Source organism: Martes martes (assembly GCF_963455335.1).
Source record: "Martes martes genome assembly, chromosome: 7".
NCBI classification, from domain to species: Eukaryota; Metazoa; Chordata; class Mammalia; order Carnivora; family Mustelidae; genus Martes; species Martes martes.
This window is the reverse complement of record NC_137894.1, coordinates 109,161,939-109,176,251: the sequence shown is the minus strand read 5'-3', so window position 1 is coordinate 109,176,251 and position 14,313 is coordinate 109,161,939. Positions and strand designations below refer to the sequence as shown.

Here is a 14,313-nt window from a genome sequence, read left to right as displayed (position 1 = left end):
TAACTTGTATTCGTGTGTTTGTGTGTATAAAGTTCTAAACAGTCAAGATACTTAACAGTTTGACCACCACAAAGATCTTTCCTGTTGCCATTTCATATCCACACCCACTTCCTTCCTACCCTCAACCTGTGGTAACCACTAATCTTTCCTTCATTCTAAAGTGTTGTCATTTCAAAGGTGTTTTATACATAAAAAGCTAAACATAAATTATCATATGACCTTTAAAAGAAGAGTGATATTATATGATCTGAAGTGACAACTAAGAATAGAATAGATATCCTTTGCTTGTATTCTTTTTTTTTTTTTAAAGGATTTTATTTATTTGGCAGAGAGAGGTCACAAGTAGGCGGAGAGGCAGGCAGAGAGAGAGGGGGAAGCAGGCTCCCTGCCGAGCAGAGAGCCGATGCGGGGCTTGATCCCAGGACCCTGAGATCATGACCTGAGCCAAATGCAGAGGCTTAAACCAATGAGCCACCCAGGCGCCCCCTTTGCTTGTGTTCTTAGTACATTCTGCTCATACCACTATTATTGTACCTGTTAAGGTATATTCTAGTTATTTGTTTTATAATTGGTCTCCCTGATGAGCTGATAAATTTTCGAGAATTCTTAATTTTCTCCTGGCACGTGCCTGGAACATAGAAGATACTGAAGGCTGGTTGGTCAAATAAAGAATGGCTTAGAGAGGTGCTAGATGGGAAGCAGGAAGATCAAGTAGGAGGTCTTGTATCAAACAGTGCGTAAGATAGACAATGGGACCCTAACACAAGACGAGGCAGCAAGGCAGCAGGCATGGAAAGAAAGGGGTAGATATGAGACACAGAGGTGAAATGAATAGACCTAGTAACTTGAGGGGAGGATTTTAAAAAAGGGTTAATCAAGAAATGACTCTGATCTAATTAATATGTTTTTACAGAGATATAAATTAATTTTGAACTTTCCATTTTTAAAACACTTGATCTTATTACTAAAGTCTTTTCTTAAATGGATTTTTTTTTAAAAAATGGATTTTTCATAGAATACTTAGCCCATTATATTAAGTAAATAAATTTATGTTTAAATAAATTGGTTTTAAAACACACTCTGGGGGCACCTGGGTGGCTCAGTGGCTTAAAGCCTCTGCCTTCAGCTCGGGTCATGATCCCAGAGTCCTGGGATTGAGCCCCTTGTCGGTCTCTCTGCTCAGCGGGGAGCCTGCTTCCCCTCCTCTCTCTCTGCCTGCCTCTCTGCCTGCCTCTCTGCCTATTTGTGATCTCTGTCTGTCAAATAAATAAATAAAAATCTTTAAAAAAAATAAATAAAAATAAAACAGACTCTGATCTGCAAAACACAGACATAGGGATGAAGCAAATCATATTTGGTAACAAGTAGAAACTGAAAAAGGATTACCTGGGGAAAGGAGTGGACATGCTCAAAAAACATTACAGGGACCCACGGCTGGCATAGTCAGTGAGAGTATGCAGCTCTTAATCTCAGGGTCATGAGTTCAAGCCCTACATTGGGCGTGGTCCTGGTTAAAAGAAAAAATGCTACAAAAGAATAGCTCCTTTGCAATAGCTAAAACAGGCATAAAAAGTTTTACTTGTATGAAAAGTAAGAAGGGGGGAAAACTGACCCTAGATTTGACTTAGCACAATTAGAAAGATTTAAACCAAACCATTTCATTATCAACCAGTGATGGTAAATTCTCTAATCACTCCTTTTCTCTAGGGAGAATTTGTTAACTTTATTATTTCACTAGTGGTTGTATTTTATTCTAAGAAATTTTAGTTTAATGTTACTTTAATTTTTTTTTTTTTTTTAGAATTCTTTTCTTCACTACTTCAGGCTGCAAAACTGATTCCTAATCAGAATTTTGTCAGAATGTCCTAAAAACCTAGCTTCATATCATAAGCCATGTTCTGCTATGGTAGGAAGGCCATAGTATCCTTTGAGAATTGCTTAAGGGTCCAGACTATAGAGCAGCTTTTAATAATGCATAGTTTGGGGGAAATGGGTTTTAAAAAAGAAGATTGGTCTGAAAAATGGAATTAAAAAGCAGTCTAAATGATGAAGTCAGTGCAACCCTGGAGACTGTGGGGCTGGCCATGAAGTGTTCATTCAATTCCAGACTCTTCTTCACCCTGGGAAGCTTTACAAAATGTAAGATACATTTAAAAAACCCATGCATTCATTTACATCTTCCATGATCATTTAAAGAACCCCTCCCCCCAATATAGAATTTGTTACATCCAGTTTTGCACAGTTCCTTAATATCCACACAAGGAATACCTCCGTGCAAGAGAAAAAGAACCTCCAAAGAAAACTGGAAAAAAGTAATTAGGGAGGAAGAGAAAATGGAGTTTCATGAATGTCAAGGATCAGTCATGGATTCACTGCAGAAAGCACAGACCACCTTAAATATTTCAAACCGAAAATGATTTAATGCAGAGGATTATGTATACAAAGTGATTGGAAGGTGTGGGTGCGGGAGCTGGGGCCAGACTGGATGAATGAGTTCAAGGACACATACTGTGAGTGAGATCCTGAGGTCAGAAAGTTGTGCTACTGCCACTGAGCCTTTATTTTATTTACTTTTTTTTTTTTTAAGATTTTATTTATTTATTTGACAGAGAGAGAGATCACAAGTAGGCAGAGAGGCAGGCAGAGAGAGGTGGGGAAGCAGGCTCCCTGCCAAGCAGAGAGCCCGATGCGGGGCTCAATCCCAGGACCCCAAGATCATGACCTGAGCCGAAGGCAGAGGCTAAACCCACTGAGCCACCCAGGCGCCCCTTATTTACTTATTTTTATTTTTTAAAGATTTTATTTATTCATTTGAGAGAGAGACAGAGACAGAGAGGATGAACAGGGGGAGGGGCAGAGGGAAAGCAGACTCCCCACTGAGCCAGGAGCCTGAGATCATGATCCCAGCCATGACCATAGCTGAAGTCAGATGCCTTAACCCACTCAGGTTAAGGTGTCTGACTGAGCCAGACACCCTCCTCCTGAGCCATTATTGCATAGGCACAACTGCTTCTCAACCTCCATGAAGATGTTAGCTAAGTAATGCCTTTTTCTCTGCCTCTGTCCTTGACCCTGCTTACCAGTGGAATTAGTAGTGGGAAAATGGCCTCCCCTCTATTCTAAATTTCATGGGAATGTTATCTCTTTGGGGCAGCTCAATGTACACATAGCATGGCTCTCAAAGTGTAGTTCCCCAGACCAGCAACATGAATGTCACCTGGGATCTTGGTAGAAATACAAATTCTCAGACCCCATGCTAAACTAGGAACTCTGGATGTAATCCTATCAATCTGTTTTTTAATGAGCCCTCCAGGTGATTCTGATGCATTGCTGAAGTTTGAGAATCATTGGCCTAGAGAATCCTGGCCCCCATAAGGACTCTGGAAACAAAGTTTTATTTCTAGTTCTGCAGAATAAGAAGACATCATAGGGGTCGGAATGGATACCAAGTGCCAGTGACCATATCCAGAAAAGGGCATGGCCGATGGTGTCAAATACTTCAGTGACATGTGGAATATGGTGACAACTGGAAAGAAATGAATGAATCTGTTAAGGGACCACTGGTGACTTCTGAGAGAAGAGTTTCCAAGGTGGAGAATGAGGGATGAAAATGGAATGATACAAAAATGGAATTATAGTAGATGAAGAGTGAGCACAGGGGATTCTTACTGTGTGTGTGGCTGGGCAATGAAGAAGAGAAGTGGGCTTTAGCTTGAGCCTAAATCTTTCCCTTCATCTGCATGACCTTGTCTGTGCCCTCTACCACCTCTTCTCTATTTCAGATATCTCAGTCACTTCTGCAGCTAATTAGGGAAGTTTGTGGAGTGCCTTTTATATGACATAATTTCAAGTTCCAAGGGAGCATGGACTTCAATTTAGTGTGTACCTGCAATTTAGTTGTATGTTTTCAATTTAGTCTATTATATTTTTGTGTGTGACAGACACTATGTAGGTCCTTGATATATGTTATTTGTATTCCTTACCAGCACAATATGAGGTGGGTAAGAAAATTTAACTGACTTGCCTATGGCCACAGGTTGTCTTGTTCCTCCAAATTTTGAGATCTTTCTGTTCTTCCATACTTTCTGCATAAACCTTATGGCCTCGCTGAGGTATGTATTTTTAGTGGTGTTGTAATAAAAAAAATACATAAAGGTATGTTTTGAGAACATATGATGTTCATTTTATTGTTTTAATTTCACGGAATCTTTTAGAATTAGAACACATTTTATGCACATACTGAACTAAAAATTTAGTTTCCCATGGCCTGTGCTATTAGGAACTATACCATTTGTCATTAATGTAAAATTTTTCCATAATTAAATATTCCTCACCCTTTTCTGGTTATAAAGCTAATGATTTTTTATAACGTCAAATCAAATTTTCCCCCTTTCCCCATCTTTTATAAGTTTACCAGGACCATACATAGTCTACTTAGAAATTTGAATAAATTAGGTTAAATTAAATGTTAATTGACCCCTGAATGTTAGCAGCACCTCGATTTTCTTTATCTACTGAACTTTCTTCACTTAATCAGATAGAAGAGCAGAGATTTTTTTTTTAAGTTTTTATTTATTTATTTGACAGAGAGATAGAAAGAGCCAGAGAGCATAAACAAGAGGAATGGTAGAGGGAGAAGCAGGTTCCCCACAGAGCAGGGAGCCTGATGTGGGGCTTGATCTGAGGACCCAGGGATCATGACCTGAGCCAAATTCAGCCACTCAACTGACGGAGCCACCCAGATGTCCCTGGTCTTTTTCAGTTACCAGCTTGTGGCTCTCTACTCTTGCTTCCCCTCTCACAGGTCATCACTCTTCATAACTTTAGGATCTTTTCTTTCCTTTGTTTGCCTTTAAAATATAGTCAATTTGGGGCGCCTGGGTGGCTCAGTGGGTTAAGCCGCTGCCTTCGGCTCAGGTCATGATCTCAGGGTCCTGGGATCGAGTCCCGCATCGGGCTCTCTGCTCAGCAGGGAGCCTGCTTCCCTCTCTCTCTCTCTGCCTGCCTCTGTCTACTGTGATCTCTCTCTGTCAAATAAATAAATAAATAAATCTTAAAAAAAAAAAAAAAGATTAGTCACTGCCCAAGAAAATTTGAAATGCTCTGAGATTTAATAGCTTATATATTTAAAAAAAATAAAATATAGTCAATTTAAGCCTCATTCTTTCTTTTCACTCTCCTACCCACCCATTTCTCTGATCACGAAGGACAAGGCCAGGAAACAAGTAGAATCTCTTTAGGGGAAAGGCCTCTGAATCCATTCCTCATCACAACCAGCATAAAGCAAACATCTATGACCAAAGCATTAAGTATTTCTTTTCTGTTAGGAATTATAGAATTCATTATTATAATTTACTCTTATGACAAGATGTAAACAACTTTAATGTTGATGAGAATGAAATAACTTATTCCAAATCGTATGTGGCATTTTGATATGATTTTTTAAATTACACTGCTTCGGTTTTTATTTTATTTTTTTGATAAGTTTATGTATTTATTTAAATAATCTCTACAATCAACATGGGGCTCAAACTCATGACCCTGAGATCAAGAGTTGCACCCAACTGAGCCAACCAGGCACCCTCTGAAATAATTTTTAAAATATATGTAACATTGGAATATGCTGTTAGGAAATTTGAGAGTCTTCATTTTATTGTATAATAATGTATAATAAGGGCACCTGGGTGGCTTAGTCAACTGAATGGCTGACTCTTGATTTTGGCTCATGTCATGATCTCTCAGGGACCTGGGATCGAGTACTGAGTCCGGCTCTGCACTCAGGATTCCCTCTCCTCCCTTTGCACCAAGCCCCACTTGCTCACTCTATCTCTGTAAAATAAATGAGTAAGTCTTTTTAAAAAATGATGTGTAGGGGCGCCTGGGTGGCTCAGTGGTTAAGGCTTCTGCCTTTGGCTCGGATCATGGTCTCGGGTCCTGGGATCGAGCCCCACATCGGGCTCTCTGCTTGGAGGGGAGCCTGCTTCCACCTCTCTCTCTCTGCCTGCCTCTCTGCCTGCTTGTGATCTCTGTCAAATAAATAAAAAAAAATCTTTAAAAAAAAAGATGTATAAATTAAATACCCATAATGATTTAAAGTTGTGAATTTTCTAAAACCAAAATTATGATTTTCCCTTTCTCATTAGCTAAGAAATCTTCAAAACAAGCTCCTCATAAAAGAAACATCATTGCAAGAGATGAAGAATGTGCTAGAAAGTTATAAAGAAAATAATGTACAACAGTCTTTCCAGATAATGTCCCTGAAAGATGATATCAAGGATCTAGAGGAACTTATTGCTTCTCTAACCAGAATTAAATCTTTGAAAAACATCAATATTCAGAATCTTGAAAGAGGCAACTGGAATCTAACTGAAAGAATTATAGAACTAGAAAGCCATCTAAGGTAGGAAATTTTCTAGTTTTTTTTTCAAACGTCATTTGTCATAAGCTTGAAAATAGTATATAAACTCTATATTCCTGATTGATCATGGAATTTAAACTTAGTAAGATTTCCTATCATACCTGTCTCAAAATTACTATGTGTAAAAAGACATTTTTATTGAAATATAATTCACATATGATTAAACTTCACCCTTTTAATCAGTTGTATTTCATTAAAAAAGAAAAGAAAAAATTTACCTCTTTAAAGTACACAATTTGGTAGTTTTTAGTATATTCACAAGGTTGTGCAGTCATTACCACTATTCAATTCCAGAACATTTCATCACCCTCTAAAGAAACCCACATCCATTAGCAATTACTCTGTATCACTCTCTCTAGTCTCTGACAACCTCTCATCTACATCCTTTCTCTCTGAGTTGCCTTTTCTGGACATTTCACATGAATGCCATCATACGGTATATGGCCTCTGTGTCTCCCTTATTTCACATAGTGCAATATTTTTAAGATTAACCTATGTTGAACCATAAATCTGTATACTCCACTCCTTTTTATGGCTAAAAATAATATTCTATTGTATGAATATACCACAATTTCCTTATCCATTCATAAGTTAATGGACATTGGGTTGTTTCCCCTTTTTGGAGGGGCTTTATGAGTAATGCTGCTGTGATGATTCTTGTGTGAGTTTTTATGTGACTGTATACTTCATTTCTCTTAAGGATATGCCTTGGAAGTAGAAGGCTGGGTCATAAAGTAACTCTAATTTACTTTTGAGGAATTTCCAGACTATTTTCCAAGGTAGCTGCACCATTTTACATTCCCACCAGCAATGTATGAGCATTCCAATTGCTCCACATCCTCAACAACACTTGTAACCGTTCATCTTTATGATAGCTATTCTAGTGGATATGAATTTGCGTCTCATTGTGACTTTAATTTCTATTTCCAAAAGATTAAAGAGTTGAGCATTTTTTCATGTGCTTATTGGCCATTTGTGTATCTTCTTTTTATTTATTTATTTATTTTTTAAAAGATTTTATTTATTTGACAGGCAGAGATTACAAGTAGGCAGAGAGGCAGGCAGAGAGAGAGAGAGGAGGAAGCAGGCTCCCTGCTGAGCAGAGAGCCCGATGTGGGGCTCGATCCCAGGACCCTGGGATCATGACCTGAGCCAAAGACAGAGGCTTTAACCCACTGAGCCACCCAGGCGCCCTGTGTATCTTCTTTTTAGAAATAGAAATATCTACTCAAATCCTTTGCCCAATTTTATTTTATTTTTTAATTTAAATTTATTTTTTAATTTTTTAGAAAGATTTTATTTATTTTTTTGACAGAGAGTGAGAGAGCACAAGCAGGGAGAGTAGCAGAGGGAGAGGAAAAAGCAGGCTCTGCTGAGCAGGGAGGCCGATGCAGGACTCAATCCCGGGGCCCTGGGATCATGGCCTAATGAAGGCAGATGCTTAACCATCTGAGCCACCCAGGCGCCCCTGTTTAATTATTAAATTTTGAATTCAATTAATTAACTTAATATATGAGTTAATAAATATATTACTAGTTAATTAATAAATTAATTACTAGTTTAATTAATAATTTACTAATTATTGATTGATGACTAGTTTTATTAATAAATTATTACTAGTTAATAAATATAATATATTACTAGTAAATATAGTATATTACTAGTTTACTAGGTAGAGGTCAGTGATTTATTAGTCTTATATAATACCCATTGCTCATTACATCATGTGTCTTCCTTAATGTCTATCACCCAGTTGCCCCACCCCTTACCCTCCTCCCCTCCAGCAACCCTCAGTTTGTTTGCTGAGATTAAGAGTCTCTTACGGTTTGTCTCCCTCTCTGATTTCATTTTGTTTTATTTTTTCCTCTCTTCCCCTATGATCCTTTGTTTTATTTCTTAAATTCCACATATGAGTGAGATCATATGATAATTATCTTTCTCTGATTGACTTATTTTGCTTCACCTAATGCCCTCTAGTTCCATCCACATCATTAAAAATGGCAAGATTTCATTTTTGATGACTAAGTATTACTCCATTGTATATATACCACATCTTCTTTATCCATTCATCTGTCAATGGTCACCCGGGGTCTTTTCATAGTTTGGCTATTGTGAACATTGCTACTATAAACATTGGGGTGCAGGTGTCCCTTTGGATCACTACATTTGTATCTTTAGGGTAAATACCCAGTAGTGCAATTGCTGGGTCATAGGGTAGCTCTATTTTTACCTTTTTGAGGAACCTCTATATTGTTTTTCAGAGTGTATCAGCTTGCATTCCCACCAGCCATGTAAGAGGGTTTCCCTTTCTCTGCATCCTTGCCAACATTCATTGTTTCCTGAGTTGTTAATTTTAGCCATTCTGACTGGTGTGAGGTGGTATCTCATTGTTGTTTATGATTTGTATTTCCCTGATGCCAAGTGATGTTGAGCATTTTTTCATGTATCTGTTGGTCATTTGGGTGTCTTCTTTGGAGAAATGTCTGTTCATGTCTTCTACCCATTTCCTGATTGGATTATTTGTTCTTTGGGTGTTGAGTTTGATAAGTTCTTTCTAGATTTTAGAAACTAGCCCTTTATCTAACATGTCATCTGCAAATATCATCTCCCAATCCATCTGTTGTCTTTTGGTTTTGTTGACTGTTTCCTTTGCTGTGTAAAAGCTTTTGATCTTGATGAAGTCCCAGTAGTTCATTTTTACCTTTGTCTCCCTTGCCTTTGGAGAAGTGTCTAGCAAGAGGTTGCAGCAGCCAAGGTCAGTGAGGTTGCTGCCTGTGTTCCTCTAGGATTTTGATGGATTCCTGTCTCACACTGAGGTCTTTTATCCATTTTGAGTCTATTTTCATGTGTGATGTAAGGAAATGGTCTACTTTCATTCTTCTGCATGTGGCTGTCAAATTTTCCCAACACCATTTGTTGAAGAGACTGTCTTTTTTCCCCCCTTGGATATTCTTTCCTACTTAGTTGAAGATTAGTTGACCATAGAGTTGAGAGGCCATTTCTGGGTACTTTATTCTGTTCCATTAATCTATGTGTCTGTTTTCATGCCAGTACCGTACTGTTTTGATGATTACAACTTTGTAATAGAGCTTGAAGTCTGGAATTGTGATGCCACCAGCTTTTTTTTTTTTTTTTTCAACATTCCTTTGGCTATTTGCGGTCTTTTCTGGTTCCATACATATTTTAGGATTATTTGTTTCAACTCTGTGAAAAAAGTTGATGGTATTTGGATAGGGATTGTATTGAATGTATAGATTGCTCTAGGTAGCTTAGAGATTTTAACAATATTTGCTCTTCCAATCCATGAGCATGGAACATTTCACACTATTGTGGTCAGAAAAGATGCATAATATGATTTCAGGCTTCTTAAATTTATTGAGACTTGTTTCAAAGCATGACGTGTGATCTGTCCTGGAGAATGTTCCATGGACACTTGAAAAGAATGTGTATTCCATTGTTTTGGATGGAATGTTTTTTATATATCTGTTAAGTCCATCTGATCTAATATATCATTCAATGACACTATTTCCCTATTGATTTTTCTGCTTGGATGATCTAACCACTGATATAAGTGGTGTGTTAAAGTCTCCTACTATTGTAGTATTACTGTCAGTTTCTCCCTTTATGTCTGTTAATATTGGCTTTATGTATTTAAATATTCCAATTTTGGGTGCCTAGATATTTGCAGTTGTTATATACTTCTGTTGAATTGACTCCTTTATCATTATGTAATGCTTTTCTTTGTCTCTTGTTACAGTCTTTGTTTTAAAGTTTGATTTGTCTGTTATAAATACTGCTATTCTGGCTTTGCTTTTTTTTTTTTTTTTTTCCCCATTTCTATCTGCATGGTGTATCTTTCTCCATCCTTTGACTTTCAGGCTATTTGAGTCTTTAGCTCTGACCTGAGTCTCTTATAGCCATATATAGATGGCTCGTATGTGTGTGTGTGTTTTAAATCTGTTCTGCCATACTTGTCTTTTGTTTAGAGCATTTTAGAACATTTACATTTAAAGTAATTACTGATAGGTATCTACTTATTTTCATTTTGTTAATTGTTTTCTGGTTATTTTTGTAGTTATTCTCTCTATCTTCTCACATTATCATTCCTTGTGACTGATGACTTTCTGTAGTGTTATGCCTGAATACTTTCTATTTTTTGTGTATCTATCATGGGTTTGGGGTTTGGGGTTACTTTGAGGTTTATATGTAGGACACTAAATAAATAGCAGCTTATACTAAGTTGATTTAAGTTTGAACATATTCTAAAAGAGTTTTTTTTTTTTTAACTCTCTCCTCCATGTCTTATGTATATGCTGTGATATATTTTATATCATGTTTTTCTTACCTCTAATTATGGCCTTTTCTTTTTCACTTAAACAAGTCTCTTTAACATTTTTTTTTTGAGATTTTATTTATATATTTGACAGAGAAAGCTCTACTTGTGAGCTTTCTCTCTGAGGCGGCAGGGTGGGGGGGGTGTGGAAACAGGCTCCCCACTGAACAGAGAGCCCAATGTGGGGCTTGATCCCAGGATGCTGGGATCATGACCCGAGCCAAAGGTAGAGGCTTTAACCCACTAAGCCACCCAGGCGCCCCTCCCTTTAACATTTCTTGTTACACTGCTTTGGTGGTGATGAACTCCATTAACTATCATTTGTCTGGGAAACTCTTTACCTCTCCTTCAATTCTGAATGATAACCTTGCTAGGTAGACTACTTTGGGTTGTAGGTGTTTTCCTTTCAGCTCTATGCCACATCTTTCCAGCTTGCAAAGTTTCTGCTGAAAAATCAGCTGAGAGCCTCATGGGATTTCTCTTGCATGTAACTAATTGCTTCTCTCATGCTGCTTTTAAAATTCTCTCTTTATCATTAATCTTTGGCATTTAATTATTATGTATTGGTGATTTGAGCCTCCTTGATTTCATCTTGTTTGGAGCTCTCCATGCTTCTTGAACTTGGATGTCTGTTCCTTCCCCAGGTTAGGGAATTCTTATTATTCCTTTTTTTTTTTTTTTAAGATTTTATTTATTTATTTGACAGAGAGAGCGTGTGTGAACAAGCATAAGCAGGGGGAGCTGCAGAGGGAGAGGGAGAAACAGGCTCCCCACTGAGAAGGGAGTCCAATGCAGGGCTCCATCCCAGGACCCTAGGATCCTGACCTAACCAAAAGGCAGATGTTCAACCAACTGAGCCACCCAGGCACCCCTCAGATGTTATTGCTTCAAATAACTTTTCTTTCCCTTTCTCTCTTCTCCTTCTGGAACCCCTATAATGCATATTGTTTGCTTGATGTTGTCCAAGAGATCCCTTACCTATCCTCTTTTTTAAAAATTTTCTTTTTTCTTTTTGCTATTCAGCTAGGGTTCTTTCCATTACCTTGTCTTCCAGATTACTGATACATTCTTCTGCATCCTCTAATCTACTGTTGATTCACTCTAGTATAGTTTTCATTTCAGTTATTGTACTCTTCAATTCTGATTGGTTCTCTTCTATATTTTCTCTTTGTTGAAGTTCTCACCGAGTGTACTCTTCTTTCCGACCTGGTGAGCATCTTTATGATCATTACTTTAAACTCTCTATCAGGCATAGTGCTTATCTCCATTTCATTTAGTTCTTTTTCTGGTGTTTTATCTTGCTCACTCATTCAGGGGATACTCCTCTGTCTCCCCATTTTTCTGGACTGTCTGTTTCTATGAATTATGGAGGACAACTACTTCTCCTAAACTTGAAGGAATGGTCTTGTGTAATGTCATCTCCTGTGTATACTGTGTGTGCCTGGTGACTTTGGCTGGCTGGCTGGAGCTGTGTCTGGCATGAGCTGAGGTTCTCAGTGCCCTCTGTGCTAAGGCTACTCTGGTGGGATGGCTGGAGCTGAAGTGAGTATGGACCTGGGTGGTCCCAGGACTCTGTGCACACAGTGTACCAGCAGAATGGCTGAAGCGGAATCAAGTGCAAACCAGTGGGTCCTGGGGCTCTTCATGCAAATTGCCCTGGCAGGACAGCTAAAGCTTAAGTGGGCACAGGCTTGTAGGATCCCTGGTTCTCTGTGCAGAAGGCCCCCTGGCAGGCTAGCTGAAACTGAAGTGGGTACAAACAGGACATCTTAGGTATCTCTGTGCAGAGGGCGCCCTGGCAGGGCAGCTAGAGCCAAGGTGGGGCCTAGACCAGGGGATTCTGGGGTGCTACGCAGGGCTACCCTGGGAGGTCAGCTGAAGCAGAAGTGGATGAAAGCTGGGATGTCCTGAGGTATTCAGTGCAGAGGGTGTCCTGTTGGGGTGATTAGAATGGAGGCTGGCATGGGCCAGGGTTGTCCCAGGATGCTCTGTACAGGAGGCCCCATGGTGGGGTGGCTGGAGCTGAGGTGGGGTGTAGGCTTGGGAGTCCCAGAGTGCCCTATGCAGGAGGTGTCCTGGCAGAGCAGCTGGAGATGAGGTGAGCATGGTGGGTTGGGAGTTCCCAGGTTGTTCCCTGCAGGGGGTACCATGGCAAGACAGCTAGAGCTGAAGCAGGCATTAGCTTGGAGGTCCCAGAGTGCTCTGCATTGGGAGTACCCTAGTAAGTTCTCTGGGGCTGAAGTGGTGTGGGCCTGGAATTTTCCAGGTGCTTTGTTCCTGTATCACCTTCGTATGATGACTAGAGCTCTAGCAATTGCTGGACCAGAGGTGTCCCAGTGTGTGCCATGCTGGGGCTACCTTTGTGTGAAAGCTGTGTTTGGTGTGGGCCAGGGGTCTGGGGCTCACTGAGGTGGTAGGCTGGCTATGGTGCCTGGAGCTTGTTCACTAGTGTGGTCCTCATCCATATTATCAAGGTAGGTGGAGAATGTAACTCTGGTGCTTACCAGCCCCTTCAACATGGAGAGAGTTCTAGCAGTTTCCTCTGCTGTTTTTCAGAGTTCTAGGGCTGGCTCTTTTATCTTAGTTCCTCTTTTAAACCATGGCTTTTCTGTGCCCCAGAGTATCTGGGGTTAGTGTGGGCCAGGGGCATGGGGTTTGCTGGTGTGACAGGCTGGCCATGGTGCCTGACCCCTGTCCTATCTGCACCATCAAGATGGAAGGGGAATGTAAACCCTGGTGTCCCCAGCCCCTCCACCCAGAGACAGCTCCACCTGTTCCCTCACTTCCCATCAAGATTCTAGACCTAGCTCCTCTACACGGTGGTTGTTCCTTCATGCCCCAGGGCATCTGAGGCTGGTATGGGCCAGGCACCCTGTGCTCGCTGAGGCAGCAGGTCAACCACAGCATCTGGAACCCTGCTCCCATCCGCATCACCAAGGTGGAGGGGGAGCACAAACTATGCCACCTGCCAGCCTCTCTGACCTATAGAGAGTTCCAGTAGCTCCCTCACCCTGGGCAGGGTTCCAGGGCTAGTTCCTCCACATTCCAGTTGCTTTTCTAACCTCCGGCTATCCCTCCAGGCCCCAGGGCATGTGCAGCTGGTGTGGACCAGTGACCCAGAGCTTGCAGATGTATCAGTCAAGGCGTCTCTATCTCTCCTGCCTCTCCACCCGGTCTTCCCATCTTCTGTTGTGCAAAAACTGCTCAGACAGCCCTCAACTCCCCCTCAGGCAGAATTGCTGTACATAGAGATGTAGGTCTGGTGCCTTTGTGGAGGAGGTGAGCCCAAGGTCTTCCCATTTCACCATCTTGGACTGGACATCCTCTAGTGTTTCTTTTAATACATTTCTTCTGACAGTTTTTCCCATTTTTTTCTTCTGAAACTATATTATTTCATTTTCTTTTTTTTTTTTTGAGTGGCTTTTTTAAACTGAGTATAGAATTCTGGCTAATATTTTTTCTTAGAGCACTCTAAGATGTCATCTGATTATCTTCTGATTTCTATAGTTTCTGTTGAAAAATTAGTCATCAGTTTCATTGTTGTACCTTTGAAGGGAATAAC

The 14,313-nt window shown here is 40.0% G+C and overlaps 1 protein-coding gene across 1 annotated transcript in view; it reads left to right on the top strand.

The window, feature by feature from the left end:
* Nucleotides 1-14,313, top strand: part of LOC308346075 (coiled-coil domain-containing protein 170-like) — a 50,423-nt gene that overhangs the window by 18,991 nt on the left and 17,119 nt on the right. Inside the window, exon 4 of the mRNA XM_080808678.1 lies at nucleotides 6,144-6,400. Coding sequence (XP_080664804.1) covers nucleotides 6,144-6,400 — 257 coding nt within the window. The remainder of the gene's footprint in view (nucleotides 1-6,143; nucleotides 6,401-14,313) is intronic.